Genomic DNA, 16886 nt, shown 5'->3' with positions numbered 1-16886 from the left:
CAAGTTCAAATATATTTTTGCTGATACTATTGGTTTCGAAAATGCGACGAAATGTGTGAAAAATCAGCCCAATTTTGTGTCAGAAATTATCCTTATAAAATTATGTTAAATTTAGACTGTTAGAAGGAGAAGCGGAACGGCATTGACACGCCATTAGATGGATGAGGAAGAGTTTTTTGTGCATTGCACGTATGAACCACTTGAAGGAAACCCTGAAGACTAAAGTTTGAATGAGCGCTTTAAATGCTTTTACGTAGAAATACTTTAAAACTTGCTTCTTCTAGCTCTGAAAACGAGATCATTGTCCTGCCTAATGATGGCATTAATAGACAAATTGAATGCTGTTTTGAGATATCTTGTTAGCAGCCCGATGTTGCCTTAAGGTGAGTTGCAAAATAAAATGTGCTGCCACTGGCACAAAAATCAAAGCGGTGTATGAAATTTCAAAATCATGAATAATAATCATGAGAAGATAAAATAATTGATTTTATGATTTTACAACCATGGCAACAGCAATAAATCTCATCTTCAGAATTACTTTCAGCAAGGTCTCTCTTTAAAGTGATCGTATCATTAGATAATTAACTCGTCGTCAAAGGTTTTTCAACTAAACTACAATGGAACTGCTGAGCTTTGGTCATATGCGTATGGATCTTGCTCCAACTCTTTCTTCCGATTAGGTACCGACTATTCTGTATAGTAACTTCTCGTAGTCTTTTGATTGACACTTAACATATTCAAGGCATGCGAGCTTTTCTCTGATAAGAAAACCACCAGGGATAAAAAAAATCAATTGATATCTCCTACCCCGATAGTAAAATAAATTTAAAAATTTAATTTTTAACGTGATTACGTCCTACTTTAATATGAGGCACTGCTCCAAAATCGGCACTGTGAAAGAATGTATACAAAAATTTCCTTCTTTGTTTGTTACATTTTGCTTTTCGTTAGCTCCGCACTGAATGGATGTAAATGTGTAGTGTCGCGAATATTAAAAGAGAACTAGTATCAATGTGAAATAAATTCGCATTATCTACAGTTCATCGGAAGGGCATTTTTTTATGTTGCTGAATAGTACAAAGTAGACTTGAAACATGTTCGAAACGACGTGCACGATGCAAAATAAAATAAGTTTGCTTCTGCTAAGCGGTTTAATTAAAACTGCCAGGTTATTACCTGGCAGTTTTAATTAGTAGCTTAACTTCAACTGCTAATTTACCGATGAATCAAAGATTAAACTTGAAGGAAAAACACAAATCTAATTTCAAATTTGAACATATATTTTCTATTCTTTGACACTTCAATAAGAATTATTCTTATTTTGAATATTTCGTCTTTCATTCATCAGTTAACTAACACCAGTTGTACAGTGCTAACAGAAAGTGTGCTTGCTAAGCTTATAGAATTTTTTTGTTGTCAAATGTCTTCAAAAACATGAAACATCGAGATCTGGTGTTATCTCAACAAAAATAAGTTTGAAAAAATCAAGAAAATAAGAAAAGTTCGCGGGAACTTGAAAAAAAACCGCGTAACTTCGGAAATTCACGTAAGAAATACGGTGTAACTTTGGAAATCCTCGTAAAAAACAGCTTAGAAAACCGCGTAAAAAAGACCAACAACTATCATTTCAACAAAGCGTATAGTCACCATCGTATATACCTTCTGGACATAGTTTTGACCGATTATTTCGAGTAGTTGATGGACAGACACAGTCTAATTTTGCATAATCTGCGACTGGCACCATTAAAGAAGGTGACAAGCGATTATAAATACACTCTCCTACTCAATGCTTGATCGGAGAAATAGGTATAAAGCGAGAGGACTAGTGTTTGATGGACAGAGAAGATGTTTGGATATAGGGTATCGGTCGGGTGACGGCCAGGATGTAGACCAAACCTATTTATGAGAAAATGAAAATGGTTGACGTATAAGCCTTTTCACGAGAAAGCAAGCTAAGCTATCAAAAAATAGGTCATGTGATTTTTCTGAGAATTTACTTAAAACTTTTAGGTAAGGTATGCTTTTGAGTAAGAGAGAACGTACGTTCCCTCGATCGCAAGTAGGTTACACTACAATTCGTTTGTTTGGTCTTAGTTCTCTCACTGCCAAAAATCGGCGAAACGATTGTTTGACAATCCAAACGTTTGCACCATTATTATAACAGAATGAATACAAGAACCAGATGGAACATTTGTTTCAGAAGAATCCGGTTTTTACATTCAGTTTTTTTTAGTAATTTTTTCGTATAGAAAAGCTTATTTTATTTTTTTCATATCTGATTTCTCTACTTCCAGAAAAAGAAAGCGGTAATCATCACTGCACGTGTTCATCCAGGCGAAAGCCCTGCCTCGTGGATGATGAAAGGTCTCATGGACTTCATTACCGGTGATTCATATGTGGTAAGTTCGAAACTCGATTACCGATCAGCCAACGCCACCAACGTTCTGCTGTTCTTTCCCGACTAGGCGAAGAAACTTCGCCACAAGTTTATCTTTAAGCTAGTACCGATGCTCAATCCGGACGGGGTCATCGTGGGGAACACTCGTAGTTCTCTGACCGGTCGTGATCTCAACCGACAGTACCGAACTGTGATCCGGGAGACGTATCCATCGATCTGGAACACGAAAGCCATGATAAGAAGGTAATGACTTAAAAGCACTGATTCATTAATTCGTAGCACCAAATTGGACTGATTCTCCCGCTCCTTTAGACTGATGGAGGACTGTGGCGTGGCGATGTACTGTGACATGCACGCTCACTCTCGTAAGCACAATGTGTTCATCTACGGCTGTGAAAATCTCAAACGCCATCCGGATCGGCGACTGCTGGAGCAAGTCTTTCCTCTGATGCTACATAAAAATGTGGCCGATAAGGTTTGTGTTGCTAGGCTCGGATTCCATTTATTTTAGTAGTAATCACATATCTTGTACCAGTAGTTTTCCTTTGAAAATTGCAAGTTTAAGGTGCAGAAAAATAAGGAAGGAACTGGTCGAATTGTGGTTTGGGTACTGGGCGTTACCAACAGCTACACCCTGGAGGCTTCGTTCGGAGGAAGTACGATGGGCGGTCGTTCCGGGACGCACTTCTCCACGGCGGTAAGTTGGAATTTTTCTGATTTTGAAAATTTGAACACATTTCAAAACTTCGTGTTTGTTGCGGTCGACCGTCTTTTCTTTCCAACACAGGACTACGAACACATCGGCCGGGCGTACTGCGAAACGCTGATGGACTACTATGACGACAATCCGATCAAAGTAAATTTTCATGTAAAACGGTTGCGAAAGTTGCGGAAGAGAGAGAAAAAACTGCGCAAGGCTAGACGAAAGGCCCAACAGCAGCCCTGGTGGTGGCTGAACGAAAGCTAACCGCACGAGGAGGGGAATCATTTGTGGCTAATTTGTTTGTAATAACTTTTTTTCTGTCGGTATCGTTTTGTTCAGATTGATAAAAAAAATTTAGATTGAAAGTTAGGAATTGGTTGTACTCCGCGATCGAGACAGAGACGGTTGATGGGGATGCTTTTGAAGCAAAAATGGGGAGGTTTGCTATCAGGAATTCCACTTTTTATATCATGTAAATATCTTTGTTTGGTTTCCTTCTGAATTGTTTTAAACAGGATACGGTTTCCACGTGCTTTTTGGGGTGGTGATACTTGTATTTGGGTGGTATCAAGTTGCATATATCGCCAAGGATTTCTAAACACTTTTTATACGAACGATGTACTGTGTTCTTTTTAGTTCTACCTCAACGAACTCAGCCTGAAAAAAAATTGTTATGCAAATTTCTCAGTATTTCTATTTCCTATCCGTATGCGTCATATACTGTAACAGGAACACGTTACTCACCCGCATCAGATCCTTCCACCTGATCACTGTCACTTACACAAAAATACTTTATTTTACAGATCTCTATTTTAAGAAAATCACGAAGTTTGATTAGATAACTAGAAGTTCTGTTCTTACCATTGCTACCAAGGTTCAGTAAACCTGTCTCTGTCTCCGTAGGTGTCAACCAATTCTCTTGCCTATAGCATTTAACTAATTCAGTTACTAATTCTGAAGTGCCTACTGCTGAATGCAGGAACAAACTGCAGTTTTCTCTCACTCTACGCCCAACTGCCGCCATGTTCAACTATCAACAAAAGGCACATCAATAAACTGCAGGCTATATTGATAGAAGCAACGAAGTCATATTTTTTATTTGTAAATAATAGCATCGCAAATCACCCTTTTTTTGAAGCACAATATTAGTTGTTTCAAGAACGAACAGATTGTAGCTTTGTTTATGTAAACAGGAATTTGGTAAAACATCATTAAAGGTTGTATAGTTCAAAACTTATGTTGAAGCCTCGAATTTTTTGTCTTTTATGTTCGTATGTATTAGTGCCATCATGGTCTACATTCTGAGTGGATAACAGCAAGTTTTTGTAGTATGTTGCACCATAGGACGAACAAAATCTGTAAAAAAACAGTATCGGATCACATTTTGGTCGTCACCAATCGAAAAACGCAAATCACTTAGTCGTAAGACCGCACAGTGCACAGAACAACAATAATACAACATTCGAAACCATTCAGCACCGCTACTGCCGGAACACCACCAAAAAATACCTGATCATGCTCCGGGATCTGAACTTCGACCATCCTTACGAACAGCCGAATCTGAAAGTTATGCGACAGCGGTTGGAGGAATTTCTGCGAATTCCGGTTCCTCGAACGGACGAGGAGAAGGAAGTGCTGCGAGAGGAACGTCTCGCCGCTCGGAAAGCCCGTGCCGAAGCCGAAGAACTTTTGCGAGTGCAGAAACCGACTTTCCGACGGCCTTCCCCACCCGTTCCGTTTCGCTTTGATTGGAAGCGTTACTTCTGGAACTCAAATCGAGGTTAAACTGTTGCTTGGCTGTAATCATCCGCTAGTGTCCGCAAAACGTGAGGTTTTTCACGGTATTGCTTCGACTGTGTGTGTGTGAATGATTTTGTCAAATATATACTTCTGCTACTATATTTGACATTGAAGTCTTTTATTTGGACATTGCTCTTGCTGTTTCGATTTCTTACTTGTATTGTGAATTTATTCTGGGCCAACCAACGGTATGAAAATTATGTCCATAATTGATTGACAAGCCAAAATTTGTGTTCGATACAACAATCCCACTCTAATGTGAGAACTTACTAGGACTAGAGCGTAACGCTGTATAACACTGTAACGAGTCCTTGTATTTTACTGCTATTGATGGTAATATGTCACGTTTCTTCTGACCCACATCTTTTCACTAAATAGAAATAAACAGCTCTTTTCCTCACAGTTCATTTAAATAGTTCATTTGTATTAATTCGAACATTTTAAACTAGACTTCTTTCCCCACTAGATCCATTCCAACTCCATCATTACTTCTTCCTTCCTCTACCCGGGTAAGAGGAAACAAACTAGGGGTGCCTAAACTGCCCCTCTCCAGCAAACAAGAAGGGTATCTAACCTGAGTATATTTGCAACATTTGTGTATGATGTTAAGCCTCGTTTACTGACGCGACTTCGTTGTAAACTGCGTTCGACAATTCAGCTTCAGCAGGTTCCTGTTCATAATACGGCTTGAGCAATTTTACATGGAAAGCTCCCCGCTCTTTGTGATTGTTTGTCAGCTGCTGATGACACGGGGTTTGAAGTAATTATTTTGCTTAGTTGAGTTTTTATTCCGCTTATCTGCTATCGATTTAAGGTGTAACCATAAATCAAATAAACATAGATTTCCCATTGTACGGTGACACTAACAGCACCTCTAATGAGATACGAGTGTACTTTTTTTCCATTAGCTACTGTGGTTGTGTTAAATGCGCAGGCAACTTTATGCATGCATTTTAGGAACATTTACGCACCCATTCTCCACCAGACGGCACTTTTGGTGTCATGGATTGCTCAACTACAGTACTATTACTAATATTACTGTTGTTGTACCGTTGAACTCCACTATGTCACTTTATTACACTCTCACAAAGTCACTATTTTCACAGTCACTATTTTTCCGAAAGTGTATCAAACGTTATAATACAGATACCTATTTCGGAATGTGATTTACATCCTTCTTCAGTGTATCGGTTTTATAAGTACTATTACATTGGAGAATCTAGGTTTATTTTATTTCTGGTGTAACCTTACTTGATTCATGTCATCGTTCGATGAATTCTCCTTAGGGAAATGTATCAACTTTCGAATGAGATTTCACCAAGCTGAATTTCAACGGGGAACAATCCGGTTGACTCGTGATAGGTACTACAAATCGATGCTGAACCTTCTGCAAGTGCCAAAATGCGCAGTCAATAAAACCTTCAACCTCTGAGAGGATTTAGAGATTTCACAAAAGCGACATCATTCTGCATTCCCGGAAGAATACAGAACGATTCGCAGTATGTACTATCAGAAGTAAACTCGGCACTCCATAAAGGATGCCAAACAGTCTGCCTAAAACTTTTTAAGGTCAATACAGAAAGGATTCATTAACTCCAGGAAAAACGATGAACCCTTTTGACTATAGCTCCTTACAACATTGGGTGAGAAACGATAGAATATTCTGTAATTTTAGCTCCGCATACACAGACTCAACCATGTATGAAGAACCAAAAACTCGAATACGTGTCAATGCGGGACAGTTACATATAACATGATATGAAGTACCGTAATCGCATTCACACAAATCACACAAACAATAAATAATTAAGGCATGCCATGACCACGGGCTGCTTCCAGAATTGAATTGAAAGACACGTTATCAAAGGCACCTTCAATATCTAGGAAAACTCGCAAGCAATATTGCTTTTGTGAGAAAATCATGTAACAGGGCTGTAGTGGACTTTCCACGCTGGTAAGCATGTTGCATTTCATGTAGCGGATGCACGCCCAGACTAACATTACTGACATAGTGATCGACTATGCGTTCCACTGTTTTAAGAAGAAATGAGCTAAGACTGATAGACCTGAAACTCTTCGCTTCCTCATAAGTGTCGCGACCGGCTTTGAGAATAAATTTGACAATTATTTCCTGTCAAGCTCTTTGAATATATATCCTATCGCAAGACTAAAAGTAAGTATTTTCTTCAAAACATGTTTGAAATCTTCATACCCTTTCTTCAGTAACACTGGGAAAATTCCATCCTTTCCAGGAGACTTGTAGGGAGCAAAACTCTCAACTGCCCATTTGATCGGTTCAATCGTCACAATTCTTCGAGCAAGGGCCGAAGAATCGTAACTACCTGAAAAAGTCTCAGGTAGGCGATGGCTCTATACATCCTGGAAAGTGAGTGTTAAAAAGATAGTGAAGTACATCACTTTCATCAGACAAGTACTCACCATCTGAAGTTCTTAAGAAACCGACAGTAAAGTCCTTAAATTACGAAAGTAACTTATTTAATCTGCTAGCCTCGTTGAGACTAGAGACGTTTGTGTAGAGGTTTTTCCAACCACTTCGTTCCGACGATCGAGTTTTGTAAGCCCTTCGAGCCAACACGATTGCCTCCGACCCATCTCCGCGTCGATGGTTCCAAGCTCTTCTGCATAGTTTCCTTACTCGAGCAAGTTCAGCATTCCAGCAAGGAGTTTCTCTAATAGCTCGTACAATCCGAAGTGGACAAGCCTCTTCATATGCTGCAACTATGAGTGAGTTTGTCTCGTCGACAACATTTTCCAAATCAATTGGGGTTTCAATTGTTGGTTGGTATCCATAAAATCTAGTCGCCAAGCCCTCTTCATCCCAGTTTGTAGATTTGGGATTACGATATGTGATAAAATCAAATTTAACGTTTGAATGATCAAAACAGATGTAATTATGATCAGATAACGAAGGTTCGAGCTCATCGGAGACGAGCCAATTTACCAACTCATGCGCAATTCTATCAGAGCAGAGAGTTACGTTCAAATCCTGACAGGTTTGTGTTGCTCACAAATTCCATCATAACAGAGCCTCTTGAATTTTGATCTGTGCTGCCCCAGATGATTTGCTCACCATATTGATAACACTGCCGATTATAAGCGGTAAATCACTTTTGCAGTAGTATGATAAAACCTTTTTGAAGTCATCGCTTGACGAAGGTTGGTTATGCGGTGAATATGCCGAACAATAGACATATTTCTTGTCTATGCCATCAATAGTCATACCAACTGTGACAGCCCAAATATCCCGAGTTGCGAGCTCCGAAATGAGAGAAACACTATTTGCAAGTATGCATGCAAGAGACATGTCACGTGGATTAGTCATACCGTTCTTGTTGAAGGCAACGAAGACTGGGTTTAAAAACTTTTCAACGTAGAAGTTTCCCTTTTGGAAATATGGTTCTTGAACCAAAGCTACAGAAGCTCTTTCTTGCAGAAGTCTGGATAGATTCATAGTTGCTGTACGTTTAAGCTGGAGATTGATTTGTGCTACTCTAACTATTATCAATTGAAGTAATGAACACTCCATCACCAGCACTTTTCATACAATTACTAGAAGATACCAAATATATTGGCTTATAACCGCCTGTAGCGAACCATGGAAGGATTTTTAAATGTTTTAATTATTTAAATACCACGAGTTGCGCAGAATTAAATCGTTCACTGTACCAGAGCTTCGCTTAACACAATAAGCGCAAAACCCAAGATATTCCGTTTACAACTGCATTGTTTAACCTCCTGCAGCCATTCAGTCATCGGCACGGAAAAACACCTTGACTTGGGAGCTCCCAATATTGTGGCTTTTTACGACATGGAACAGGAAGCCAGGGATCAACTCATGGTTGATAATAAATCCGACGGATGCCACCCGTCGGTGGACTTATACCACCGGGATAGACGGACCGTAGCGTTATTCTTAGCCAGTTGAGAAGCCGTTACACTGGGATTTATCGGTTACGTCACATATAACATCACATCTCTAGAACCGGTAATATTCGCCATAACCTTAAAAAATTTGATTGACATTGTTAGCTTTTAAGGCCATCGTCCAAGTACCATGCGCGCGGGTGGTTTTAGGAAATTTTCGATGGAAATTTTGAAAAATTTGACAAAACCAAAAACGTACAGACCTTTGAAATACTTTTATCTATCTACAGGGTGAAAATGGCTGGAAAATTCGGAGGATTTTCCGAGTCTTATCAAAAATAGCACTGAAAAAATGAGCTTTTTTTTGTAATTTTTCACAATTATTTGAAAAAATAATTCGATGGAATGAAATTCTTTTTTTCAAAAAAAAACCTTATGCTGGCAACAAGGAACACATTCGGAAACATTCTTGGAAAACCTTTTCACGCTTTTCATGGAAAATCAACGAATTTCATATAACCGATTTCGTGGAAATTTTTGAAATTCGTGGATTTTCTATGAAGAGCGTGAAGAGGTTTTCCAAAAATGTGTCCGAATGTAATCTTTGTATCCATCATAAGGTTTATTTGAAAAAAAAATGTATGTCATCGCATTATTTTTCCAGATAATTGTGAAAGATCACAGAAACAGTCATTTTTCAGAGCTATTTTTGATAAGACTCAGAAAATCCTCCGAATTTTCCAGCCATTTTCACCCTGTAGATAGATAAAAGTATTTCAAAGGTCTGTATGTTTTTTGTTTTGGCAAATTTTTCAAAATTTCCTAAAACCACCCGCGCGCATGGTACATGGACGATGGCCTTAAATCAGTTAGTACATGAAATTACATAAATCGAAAAAATTTTGTCGTGAATACGACTTGCTTTACTATTGGGTGCCTTTTCAAAATTTACTCATCGAAAGAGTGATTTGAGTTTTTGATTGTGAATCTCTTGTTGTATTTAACGTACCGACATAATTTTTGCTACAAACCATCGGAAATATGATCATAAATTATTGATAACGTTTTCAGTTGTATGACAATCACAAATAATTCAAAATCGAAGTTTTATGAAATGTTTGGTATCAACGAGAATCAAAGAAAAAAATTCATGACACCTTTCTCGTGCCTGAATAGGTATAAAAGGTTAACACTTGACATATTTCGTTCATTTTTGCCTGCGCAGTTGGAGTAGGAAGTAAAGCAAGTGCAGCATTCCGCTTGGTAAGGGTCCAGAGATCAGTTTCAGTATCGAGGATTCAGTTCAGTATCGAATCAATTGCGGGACGTTCGCAAAGCCACTTTCTTTTTGAAGAAGATCGATTGCGTCATCCTGCTGCTGGTCGTTTTCATTGGAGAAAAATAAAACGAAAAGTGGACAACGATAGGGAACATTATGCAAAATCAGCCCTTCTAATGGCTCCAAATGTTATCTAAAGAATTTTAGAGATTGATTCTTTGCAAATTGGAGATAAAAATTATCAGTTTAGTGCGAATCTAGAATAATTTGATTAGCTTTTATAATTTTCGCAGTGCATATTTCGAACCAAAGGAGTGCGAATAAAACCAGCATTTGACTGCTTCGCGTTCGAGAAAAATGCTTCGAACAGTGCTTAATATCGAATTCCACAATTTGTCCCTTAGAATGTCCGAAATAAAATAATCCACATCAAAACTCTCATTTCTTTCGCGATAAGTCAATCTTTGGTATAAACGCACCGTTATAATTCTGGAAGCGAAGCAGTAAAAGTTGCGAAATTCACACGATCAACTAATACGAACGATTGTCATTTTTATTCGTATTCACGTCCTCACCTGCGTTTATTTTTTTATGCCAAGAATTAGATTTTCATGAAACGTCGAGATTCATTGTCATCTCGACAAAAAATCTGGAGTGCAAGTATTATACTCCAGTCCAGAAAGCTGTTTAGAATCTCTTATTCTGTAGTACGCAAACAGACGTCTTTAGCATTTTCGTGTCCTGAATACTTCAATTGTGTTAGTGACAGTTGATTTTGCTATATTTAACAATCTTACTAACTTGCCCTGCGGGTAGTTCGGATTATTGCGATGCGCGAGCAAAACTTTGACGCGTTGCTTTTCTTGCTTCGACATCGATTTCACAGCTATAGAGCAAATTACAAAATAAAATAGCAGTCCCGACGCTACACACACTTATTTAAAATTAGATATGCGCAGGTTATTTTGATACACAATGATAAAAAAAACTTGGAGTAGGTAATCCCAAAGACATAACCGCGAGATTGACGTAAGACTGCATTCGAGATGTGTATAGATAGTAACTGATTTGATACCGTTTGACCGTTTAAGATTTGTAGTATTGAAAAAGGACCATTCGAATTCAAAAGGTTGTGTTTGTATTTTATTCTCTCTGTGACATTTAAAGCGCTCCGTGATTGACATGGTGGGCCTCGACGAATTATGCGAACTTTCGTTATCGCGCTTCCTCTTTGCCTTTGCCGCGTCGTATTCTGCCTGTATGTATTGAGACATGTTCAAGCTTTCACCAAACTTTTACCAAGATAAAACTAAACGATTGACTGCATTTCTTTTATATCTTAAAAATAATTGCCTTAAGCTTCGCTTATATTAGGATATCAAAACTAAAGCATTTGGAAAGTTGCTTCATGAAAGATTTCCGATATGAAACTGTCATAATGTTATTTGGGATTCATTTCTAGTCCCTAAAGGTGCGATATTGTGGAACATTCTCCCATATTAAACACTGCTCGGTGCATTTTTCTTGAACTCAAAGCAACTGAATGTTGGTTTTATTTGCATTCGTTTAATGCGCAGTCTGTACTGCGAACGGTTCACTATACTAATTATTTCATTAGATTTTGTCGTGAATACGACTTACTTTACTATGGAGTGCCTTTTCAAAATTTACCCTCTAAGAGAGTGATAAGTTTTTGATCGTGAATATCTCTTGTTGTATCTAACGAATCAACATAATTTTTGCTACATGCCATCGGAAATATGATCACAATTTCATGATAAAATTTTCAGTTGTGTGACATAATCTCAAATAGTTCAAAATTAAACTTTTCTGAAATGTTTGGTATAAACGAGTATCAAAGAGGATAATTCATAAGGCGCGTTTGCCTTTCTCGTATTTTGAAAGCTCATAGCTCAGTGATCTGTGGAAGGATTTATATAATCTAACTACCAATAGAATCGAAATTGTTCAACTTAAACGTGGATAGCAAAAGCATTGAAGTATTTCAATAGTACACTATTGAAAAACCTATCTCATTTGACCCATGTCAACACCAGCCAATCAGAACGCGTTCTGAGGAAGAGAACAAAATATCTGCTGCTGTACAACAAATCGTTCGAGAAAAATGTTCCGAAAAGTGGTGAATATCGTAGTGAGTTCCTCAATTTGGTCCTTCTGAATGCTAGAGACGAATCCCTATAGCATATTCATAGTTTCTTTCAATAAATTATGCAAATCCGAAATGAAATAATTGACATTAATATTCTGTATGCGGCTATTTTTATAGCCGTTAGGACCGCCCATTAGTGAAAAAGCTACAAACGAAATCACTCATCCTAACAAAAATTGAATCAGTTTGGATTCTATCGCCAATGCGAGCAGATTTATTTTGTGCCGTTTGCAAAGCTAGTTTCGCTTCCGAGCGATTACGTCACAGCTGCCAGTTATTTGCATTGGTGAAAAAGCAACGGTGGAGAGCATTACACGAAATCAGCCATTCTAATGGCTCTAAAAGTTTTCTAAAGAACTATTAGGATTTCTTGCTCGCAAATCGAAGGAAAATATCCTCAGTTTAGTGCAAATCTAGAACTGTTTGATTTGTTTTTGCACTTTTCGCTGTGTGAAATTCACAGTAATCTAGATCAAGTGAAGCCTTCTTTGTTTTTGCGAAAAATGTGGAAAAGGGGAATGCTTGCATAATTCATACAATTGATCAACTAATTGATATTCGGACGTGTTAAGGAACATGTCAGTTGTTTTCGTATTCACGACATCCAGTTATGTCTCTGACATTACCCACCCGCCTTTTTTCTAAACAGATAATATTTACTTCCGATTTTCATATTTCAAAGAAGAATAATTGTAATAGTCCCTTGAGAAACCCTTAGAATGGCCGATATAATTGATTTTTCTGCGTCGCTCACATTTCGGTGTATTTTTCTCGAATGCGAACCACCAGCAGCTGGATGATGACGCAATCGATCATATATTTTATAGAATTCTCTACGACATTAAACATTTTTCTCGAACGCGATGCAGCAAAATGATAGTTAACGTTCGTTTGCGAATTTTGCACAGAGAAAAACTGCACAAAGCTATTCAAAGTATTCAAGATTTTCACTAAACTGATGATTTTTACCTTCGATTTGCAAAGGAGCAATCCTAATAGTTTTTTAGATAACTTTTAGAGCCGTTGGAACGGCTTATTTTGTATAATTTTCTCTATCGTTGTCCACTTTTCGTTTTCTCCCAATGCAAACGACTATCAGCAAGATGATGCAATCACAAAAATGCGTCGAGTTGCTAGTTTTTGAAAGTAAATATTTTCAAAAAAACATATGTTTGGTCCGAGATGTCAGGATAGAAACTTTGGTGCTTGTACAAATCAAGCGGTCTTCCTTCACAATATGGAAAACGTTATTTATGATGATCTGGGTATTTTTTTTTATAAAAAAGGTTGATTGAATTCCAATTGAATATTTTCATCTGAAATCAGAAAATACACTATTTTCTGTGCCTTTTCATGCATGTCTGTCAGTCATAATCTCTATTACAATTGTACAAGTCCATCTCCGAATGTTTCAAATACCAACTACAACACTTTCTTCCCCACCAAAAAAACACCAGAGTGCCTACCGACAGATCGTCACGAAGTATGTTTGGTTTATGAACGTAAGTTCGATGCCGTCGATCCAGTGGCGATTGGAGGAGTTTAGTTGTATTCCGGTGCCACGAACGAGGGAAGAGAAGAGAGCGGCCCGACTCGAACATTCAAGACACCGAGCCAACAAGCGTCATTCAGACGAAACACAACACACTAGCATACATACAGGCTTACAATAGGAGTTTACAGACTACACTAGCGACACCTTCCGTTGTCCAGTTCAGCCACTAAGTATATGTTTTTTGTCACGGTCCACTGCAAACAAAATGAGTATATTCTATCCGAATCCGTCGGCGGCAGTTGACAGATGTGTTTCAAAAGCAAATCGATTAATCGGGCTTCTTTTCTTCATTCAAAATTAAAAAAAACTGTGCGCCCAACTTCCCACACCGATCAGCGTGTTTATCGGCTCAAGGTACATCAATGTTTGTACTTCATACTGAACCTGGCCAACCCGGACTCTAGTCCACCCTCGGATGCGGCCATTCGACGCCGTCTGCAGTACTTCTGTGCGATTCCGATTCCTCGCAGTCTCGAGGAGCGGGAAGCGATGCGCCGTGAGGAAGTGGCACGTAAACGGCAGGCGGCCAAACCCGTACAACGGGTTGTCATCCGAAGGCCGCTGGTGAAGGAACCTCCTGTTCCGATTATTTGGGATTACTTTTATACCTGATGTAGTTGTAAATAAAGTAGAATTGTTCACGAACACGTAGTTTTATTAGGCTTCCTTATGTTGTTGTTGTTGTTGTATTAAAGCACCTAAAACTATCCCACGAATGTCACAAATTGCAACAGTTCCTACTTCGTTTCCGTTTGAAGGAGAAGCTTCGGATGAAGATTCTGACTCGGCTATCGAAAGAGGGTTCTAGCGCGGATGAACCATTGAATATTCCATTATCGGACTACTCCAGTGATGAGGGCGATACGAGCACTAGCAGTTCAGAAGACGAAGGTCAGTGTCGGTTGTTCACCTTCGGTCGATCGCTTCACATGCTAATCTTTCGTTCCCTAGCTGGCAAGGACAGCATGGCTGAACTGGAAGGACCTTGCTGTTCATCTCTGAAGGTGCCACCATCGTCTCCGGTGTTGCCTCAGAAGCTTAAAGGAAACAAAAAGGTATGCCAACTTCTATTCCTGGCCCTTCTCTAAAAGCTACTCACAATTCCACGTCCACGTGCAGGGTAAGAAACGCAATCCACCCAAACTCTGTCGGCGCCGGACGAACAATTCACAGCGAGTTGTGCTGGATATTCCGACGGCTGAACCGGCCAGTGATTTCTTCGATTTCACGTCCGATGAAGAAAATAATCCTTCAGGAAATCATCCGATTGCCGTGTCCGATACGGAAAACACCGTCAATCGAAACTTACGGCGCAAGCACAAACTACGACAGTCAAATCGAATCAAAAAGTTAACCGCACTTGGCTGCGAAACGCAATACCTGATGCCACCGGAGTTGATCGTCCGTTCGGCCGCTAGCCGATATCAGTCGGAGGACGAAGATGACAAGAACAAACTGGTGATGAGTATTATCAAAGAGTTTCCACCGGTGATTGGTAAGGATCAATCGTGGCGAGGCTACAAGCGGGAAAGGTTAGCAAACAGAGCATTGATTTGCTGTTCCTGGTTCTAATAATCAGAATTTTCTCATTCACAGAAACCGCATTCAAATAAAAGCGATGAGTCCTGATCAATTCTTCCCACAACTGTCGTACCGACGTTCGATTTGGACCGGTACCCATTCCGACGGGTACGTCAATGAAATATCGACCATCAGCCCTCGTCCGCTTTCCTGGGGTGTCCCTCCGGCACTGATCAAATCTACACAATTCGATTGTGAAGCTGTACTGACGTAAGCCTCTTTGGCAGCATAAATCGATTGCTTTTTGATACCAATTTGTTTTCACAAACAGCGCTTGCTCACAGAAACTAACAGCCTGGAAGAACGAAAAGCGTCACCAGAAGGAACGGCACCAGAAAAGTATATCACGTTTGGCAGCCGTTGCTGCCACTTCGGTAAATTCCCGTGGGGACAAGGAAAACCGCTCGGCTGCTTCCAGATTCAAACTGTCAAACCCGAATGAACAGCTCGGCAGCAAACAGAAACTTATGGCTGATAAAAAATCCGGAGAAAGCTTTGATAGCAGCAGTATAACCAAGACCCGAAGGAAAACTAGGTTTGAACAAAAATCCCACGATTCCGACTAATTCAATCCTTTCTATTGCAGGAACACTCTTAACAAAATTGCCGAAAAAGCCGAAATTCCTAAACATTTTCCTCGCAGCGCTCGTTCCAGTCAATCACGCCGTCTGTCGAACGTCACCACCTTCCTCTCGAATTCCTCTCCTCGAAAGTCCACCAGCACCAACAATCTGCTGGATGCTTCCACCGTAACAACACCGCCAATCCCGACCGGGACATCACTGCTGGTCGCTAGCCAATCGCTTCGAACGCCCACCCATCAGGACGGTGCCGGACGGTCCAGGTTTAAAACCGGTGGCATTGTCGTCACTGCTGCTCAGCCACTTCCGCGGCAGCGAAAGTCACATCAGCTACGGGCCATTCGGAACTCGATTCTTCCCGCACAAGCCGGAAACAGTGGCTCGTCACCTACCAAACTGCCAACCGCGACCGCACACACAATCGATCTACAGCTGACCACACTCTGCTCCGAGACCGAGTCGGAAAAGAATCTCCGCATTCAGGTTAATTCTAAAAAACACAGGAAAAAACGAACGGTGGGGAATCATCACCGTAAGCCCGCCCGGCTGGTGGTTCTGAACTGAGCCGCACTCATCGTTTTAGAACTCAGGCTCATTTATCTACTATAGAATAATTTAAGTTTTTGAGTGAAAAATGTTACTTACAAAAAAAGATGAAATTTGTTCTAAATTATGCATGTGTGAGAAAAGCAAATAAAGGATTCGATTTTATACTACACAGGAGAAGTAATTCCGATGACCTACCTAGCCTTAGCCGAAGTGGGTTAATTCCGGGGAGAAATTTAAACTAATCACACAACAATCGAAAATTATTGTACACCGAAACGCGAGAAAGCACACAACAATTAGATTTATTGTCGTTTTTTCACGACTAAAGAGAAATGATAAGAGGAGAAAACGCTGTACGCACAAAATTCACTTGTTTGACAGGCCA

General features: G+C 39.6%; 2 protein-coding genes across 4 annotated transcripts in view; one reads left to right on the top strand and one right to left on the bottom strand.

Moving 5' to 3' along the window:
* The window catches only part of LOC131425911 (cytosolic carboxypeptidase Nna1-like), a 113678-nt gene extending 97028 nt beyond the window's left edge, over positions 1-16650 (top strand). For all 3 annotated transcript variants that reach the window (XM_058588199.1, XM_058588197.1, XM_058588200.1), the window contains exons 7-17: positions 2295-2399; positions 2466-2641; positions 2711-2873; positions 2937-3095; positions 3186-3254; positions 14549-14681; positions 14742-14845; positions 14910-15322; positions 15387-15581; positions 15643-15906; positions 15958-16650. In XM_058588199.1, the coding sequence (XP_058444182.1) occupies positions 2295-2399; positions 2466-2641; positions 2711-2873; positions 2937-3095; positions 3186-3254; positions 14549-14681; positions 14742-14845; positions 14910-15322; positions 15387-15581; positions 15643-15906; positions 15958-16516 (2340 nt within the window). In that variant the 3' untranslated portion in view covers positions 16517-16650. The remainder of the gene's footprint in view (positions 1-2294; positions 2400-2465; positions 2642-2710; positions 2874-2936; positions 3096-3185; positions 3255-14548; positions 14682-14741; positions 14846-14909; positions 15323-15386; positions 15582-15642; positions 15907-15957) is intronic.
* Positions 1-16886, bottom strand: part of LOC131425912 (glutamine-dependent NAD(+) synthetase) — a 151112-nt gene extending 134226 nt beyond the window's left edge. Inside the window, exon 1 of the mRNA XM_058588203.1 lies at positions 16697-16886. The gene's annotated coding sequence lies outside the window, so the exon portion shown is untranslated. The remainder of the gene's footprint in view (positions 1-16696) is intronic.

The sequence above is a fragment of the Malaya genurostris genome, chromosome 1 (genome assembly GCF_030247185.1).
Source record: "Malaya genurostris strain Urasoe2022 chromosome 1, Malgen_1.1, whole genome shotgun sequence".
NCBI classification, from domain to species: Eukaryota; Metazoa; Arthropoda; class Insecta; order Diptera; family Culicidae; genus Malaya; species Malaya genurostris.
Note: the sequence above shows the minus strand (reverse complement) of the source record. Positions and strands in the feature narration are given on the sequence as shown.